This window comes from Lathyrus oleraceus, chromosome 7 (genome assembly GCF_024323335.1).
Source record: "Lathyrus oleraceus cultivar Zhongwan6 chromosome 7, CAAS_Psat_ZW6_1.0, whole genome shotgun sequence".
In the NCBI taxonomy this organism is placed as follows: domain Eukaryota; kingdom Viridiplantae; phylum Streptophyta; class Magnoliopsida; order Fabales; family Fabaceae; genus Lathyrus; species Lathyrus oleraceus.
Window position 1 is genome coordinate 366,525,883 of NC_066585.1, and position 5,710 is coordinate 366,531,592.

At 36.8% G+C, this 5,710-nt stretch overlaps 1 protein-coding gene across 1 annotated transcript; it reads left to right on the forward strand.

The window, feature by feature from the left end:
- Window positions 1-1,060: 1,060 nt before the first annotated feature.
- Window positions 1,061-2,484, forward strand: LOC127103866 (uncharacterized). Its single transcript, XM_051041107.1, has 2 exons — window positions 1,061-2,254; window positions 2,344-2,484. Exons 1-2 carry the CDS (start codon window positions 1,061-1,063, stop codon window positions 2,482-2,484), a joined length of 1,335 nt encoding a protein of 444 aa, XP_050897064.1.
- The last annotated feature ends 3,226 nt before the right edge of the window (window positions 2,485-5,710 follow it).

The following is a 5,710-nucleotide window of genomic DNA, read 5'->3' on the forward strand; positions in this document are numbered from 1 at the left end:
GACTTTTTATGTGATGATTTTTGATGAGATATGATGAATGATCATGATAAGGCATGTCAAATGGAGTTTGCTCAAAAAAGAATCACATGAATTGGCCAAATGGTGTGAAAGTTATGCCTCCTTGAAGTTCAACTTTTCTTGAAAATGATTTGATCATAACTTGCAAAACATAAATGAGAAATGGATGTTCTTGGACTTTTTAGAAAGGTGAGAGCAAGATCTTCAACTTTCATGTTGGACAAAATTTCATTTGAAGCTTGTATGATGATGTAAATTTGAGGAGAAGACCTTTCCATTTTTGGCAGTTTGAAATTACAGGTCACTTGCTATTTTTGGAAACTTTTCATCTGACCTCAAATTCTTCAATATTGACCTTTGACATGTCAAATGAGACTTGTATGGACCTGAATGAGGCCTTTCAAACCATCTCCCACCTTCAAATCTATGAATTCAGGCACAGTTGACCACAGTTGACTTTCCAGGGTTTCAGATGAAATTCAACTTGACTGTTGAGCTTTGATCATCCAATCCTTGGCCAAACCACTTCAAAAGGATCCCTAGATGAACTTGTTGAACCAACCCTAGGGCTTTGCTTCAATAGGATATGCACTTGCTTGCTTGCTTGACTGATTCTCCTGATCAGCTTGACCTAATCTTGTCTGAGGACTTGCACTTGGGCAAAGGATAATGCAATGCTATGCAGTGGACAATGTTATGTTAATGACCTAATATGAAAATGAATGTACAAATGGAAGGTGCAAATTTGAGGTGCTACACTAGTGATGAGGTTGAGTATGGTCAGCGGTTGCATCAACTTGAGCAAGCATGTGTTGATTATAGTGGATTTATTAATTATGTGAAAGACACATGGTTGACTCCACATAGGCATAGATTTGTTGGAGCATGGATTAATCGAGTCCTACATTTGGGTAACACAACGACTAATCGGTACGTCTTATAATTTTTTATGTGTTATTTTTATATCTGATATTATTTTTATGTTTTTTTTGTGTTATTTTGAATATCTGATATTTTTAATATTTGATATTTTCAATATCTAATGGTATTTTTTATATCTGATATTTTTAGGGTTGAATCTGCTCATTGGAAGTTAAAGCAGATGTTAGGAAACAGTATAGGTGACATGGTCAAATGTTGGGAAGCCATGAATAACAACTTGAGGTTACAACTGGGAAACATTAGAGCTTCATTTCAAAAGAGTTTTTACGAAGTTGAGCACGCGCACGTAAGTCCCTTTTATGGTTATTTGCGTGGTTCCGTATCTCGAGCTGCTTTGAGACGTATTGCTGAAGAGTTATTGAGAGTTGATTATGTTGGAACTAACAAGCAAATATGTGGTTGTACTCTTAGAACATCTTATGGGTTACCTTGTGCTTGTGAGTTAGGAAGATACAGAGTAGGTGGTATACCGATACCCATTGATGTTGTTCATGTTCATTGGAGGAAACTAACTATGGAAGTTGAGTTAGAGATAGGTGAAGATGATGGATCAGAGGTGGATATGACGGCTGCAATGGATGAGTTGTGGAGACGATTTAGGTCATTAGATGTTATTGGGAAAAGGGCTTTAAGGAGTAGGGTATGTGAACTAGCATACCCAACAATGACAACATTGTGTCCACCACCTGAGAAAATAAAAACCAAAGGAGGAGTGAAGAAGAAAGGGAAAAAACCAGCAGATTATGATGTTTATAGGGACCCTTCGTATCATGAGTATGTTGATAAGGCATCTCAATCTTCACAAAGGCAATCTCAACCATCACAGACTTCGAAGAAGATCAAATTATCAAAGAAGCAACCACAATTCATTGTTCAATTTCCTAATCATATTAGGTCATACATTGAAGATGTAGTTAATGTTGAATCAGATGGTAATTGTGGATTTAGAGTCATTGCATCATTGCATGGATATGGTGAGGATGGTTGGCCAATGGTTCGCAGAGAGTTGGGGTTGGAATTAATAGACAAGGATAGGTCAACTTTGTATGACAAGTTATTTTCTAATCGGTTGTCAGCTGTGAGAGAATCTTTGATGATAGAATCGTTTGGTTCACAGCCACCTGAGAAATGGATGAGTCTACCAGATATGGGTTACTTGATAGCGAATCGTTATAATGTTGTACTTGTCTGTTTAGGCAATCCGTGCATCACTTTCTTTCCGATGACAAGTTCACATTCACCAAATGTCTCTATTTATTGCATTGGTTTTGTTAACCAGAATCATTGGGTTCAGGTACGTATTTATATGTTTAAATATTTTAATTATTTCAGTTAATATTTTATGTTATATGACTTAATCTTTTAATTAGTTTACTTTATCAGGTTAACATGAAAGAGGGGTTTCCATTGCCACCGGTCACATTAGATTGGAAGAAATTTAGTTCTCATATAGCAACTACTTGGATGCTAGGATTTACAGGACGTATGCAACATTGGAAATTACATACACCTGTATTAGCATGATTATGTAATCAAAACATAAATATGTAATCAAAACATGAAATCTATATTATTATGTCTATTATATTCAAAGCTTAATACATATAATCAATGTGAACGAGAAATATGCAAAGCTTCAAATAAATCAGAAAACTGTGGATCTTCCTCTTCAGCATTAACCTGTCTCAGATATCGACGAATCAATGTAGATACACGAGCCCAATCAGGATCAGATGGCCCGGCGTCATATACAAGAACGGGTACGTCTCTAGGAGCGTCACGATGGGGAGGGACCAACCGTGGATGGGAAACACGATAATACCACTCCAGATAACCGTCTTCTACCTCAGATGGAGTGGTTGCCACGGTAGATGAACCGATTACAGCGACAACACTCTGATGGTAACTGATCCAATCAACATCAATATCCGCCGCCATCATACAATTCAGAGGTGGGGATGGAACATACTGCCTATACCCGAACTGACGTAAACATCTATCAGGCAAGTATGGAAAAACTGTTTCACCCCACTTCAAACAGCCCCTGTAAAGACATATCTCATCAAATACACGCCATGCTCTATGATCCTCAAATGGTCGCCAGATGACGTCGGTAGGTGTCAGCTCATCCAAAATAGGTCGTAAATCATCGACCTTCAGGACTCCCTGTCTATACGACCATCTCATCGCTCGGGGAAGACCACAGTTTCCAGCAGGATTCCAATTCTCCCCTCTTTTTCCAACAGTTGGAAAATACTCGTGAATCCAACACTGTTACAAAATAAAAACATAATAAATAAAACAAATTAAGTTACAATATTTTATAAAATGAATCCAACACTTAATTAACAAAATTAAATTATATACCTGTAGGAGAGTAGGATATCCACCGAGCTGTTTGCAACTGTACATGGACGCATCTCCAAGATATCGGTAGAGGGTAACTAGTGCAGCTGCTCCCCAACTATATCCTGAACATCCATCCAAGTCCTTAAACAGGAGGAGGTATCGTGCCTCTACAAGTGTAAAGGTCTTATCAGCAAATATGGTGGAACCCACCAACATCAATAGATATGCTCTAGTCGCATATGCCCAGCTGGAAGCAACCCTATGATGTACGAATATATCATATAACCACTCCAACTTGTAATACGACCCCCTGCAGCTCCGAACATGTGACTGTGCCTGACCCTGTGACACTCCTAGGTAGTCAACAGCAAGTTCAACAACTAGCTCTTCAGTCACATCCTGAGGACTCCAAAAGATACCCCTAATGGACAAGTGAAGTAGACATGCGACATCATCTAAAGTAATGCTCATTTCACCAAACGGCATGTGAAATGAAGATGTCTCTAGATGCCATCTTTCCACAAATGCAGAGACAAGATTTGTGTCTATCTTGTTCAGACTCGTTCTCTGCAGTGAAGCTAAACCGGATCTAGATACTCAACTCTCCATTTGTGGTGGAAGAGCCAATGGAACCCTAGAAGTCAACTTCAGTCCATGTCCGACAACCTTCAACTCTTTCTTTGGTCCTCTTTCCTAAAAACAATTAAAACAAATATTAGAAAACAAATTATAAAATATTCAACTATTATTCCTTTTCAAATATAGCCCGTTTACTTACCTCACCGAACCATATATGTCGAGCAACATGATGCTCGTACTTCACCAAAAGAGACGTATCGTACGACTCTCCTGGATATCCAGTCGGCTCAGCTGCAGCTGCAGATGAAGATGCACCCCGGTCTAACGTGCGGACTGGAATCCGGCCATCTGCACCTCTTCTTCAAACCACTGCAAAAATAATGTTAAAAAAAATAATTAAAATTAAAAAAAAAAAAATTACGTACCGGAACACTTCCAAGAAGAGTTCTGGTTAGCAAAAAAACAAAAAGCCTTCCGGAACACTTTCTTAAAGAGTTCCGGTATACATCATCCAAACCGGAAGTCTTGAAGAAAGTGTTCCGGTATACAAGTATACAAACCGGAAGACTTTCTAAAAGACTTCCGGTTCAGTGTCCCTTAAAGACAACAAACCGGAACTCTTTAGAGAAGTGTTCCGGTATTAAAATATCCAAACCGGAAGACTTACTCTTAAGTGTTCCGGTATACAATGCAAAAACGCCAAATATTTGTCTTCTCCGGAAGTCTTCAACGAAAATGGTAAAAAAAATTTGAAAGGGAAAATATACCCTATTTATATAAGGGTATTTTGGTCAAAAAAAAATTTAATGTAGGGGTATGGATACAATTGTATGGGTATAGGGTAAAATTTTCCGGCTTTAGGCTCCAGGCCCAAATGAATTCCAGGATCCAGTCTGGTTTTCTTTGTGGGTTTTCTTTTGCAAATTCTAATTAAGTGATGGTTTATTTGATTAGAATTAAAGATTAATCCAAGTATTGTAGTTTGAGTTGGTTTATTGAGTTTTAGGTTTAATTAAAATTAATTACGATTAACCATGTTAATTAGAATATCATTTTTAGAATAATTAAATTTAGATCTTAATTAGGTTGTTAGGATTTAATTAAGTTTTAGATTTTAACTAGGCTATATTTAGATTTAATTATAATAATTCAACTAATTAGGTTTTTGCATAGTTAAATATAATTAGGATTAATTAGTTTCTAATTAAAGGTCGATTATTAGAAATTATTTTCCTAATTAAATCATTTTTTGACATATTGACTATTTTTTTCTTAAGGCTTAAAATCTTGATTTTAATACATGTTCCCTTAGTTTAGAGCCTTAATTAGAATTGTCTGATTTTACTTAGTTGATTAATTCAATAGGTTTATATTGTACATAGTTAAACTGTTGCAATCCAACTAATTAGTGTTGATCAAAGTTTACTTTGATCAACCAAATCCTTTGTATTGTGTTGTAATTCCCCAAGCCTATTCAAGTGATCAAAAGACCCTTGATCACTTGATAAGGTAAGTTCATTGTGCCCAAGCTATTTTGGATATGCTGAATCTCAGGAGCTCAAGACCTCAAGGTTCAAATGCAAAGATCAAGACTTCAAGTCAACATCAATCAAGCATAGATAGCCAAGTGTACTACTTCTTAAGCACAACAAAGGTATCATCACTTGACAAGTGAGATTCAAATTGTATGATATAAGCCTTAAGTAATGAGGAATAATGAGACAGATTTTCTCATACCCTTGTCTAGAATGACTCTGCGTACGAGGCATAAGCCCTAGCTATTCAAAGCATTCGCCCTCATTCATAGACTTCAGCATAATTT

Coding starts and splice junctions, on each gene's coding strand:
- LOC127103866 (XM_051041107.1), top strand. CDS start 1,061: ATGGTATTTTTTATATCTGATATTTTTAGGGTTGAATCTGCTCATTGG. Junction 2,255..2,343: donor ACCAGAATCATTGGGTTCAG/GTACGTATTTAT, acceptor TTACTTTATCAG/GTTAACATGAAAGAGGGGTT.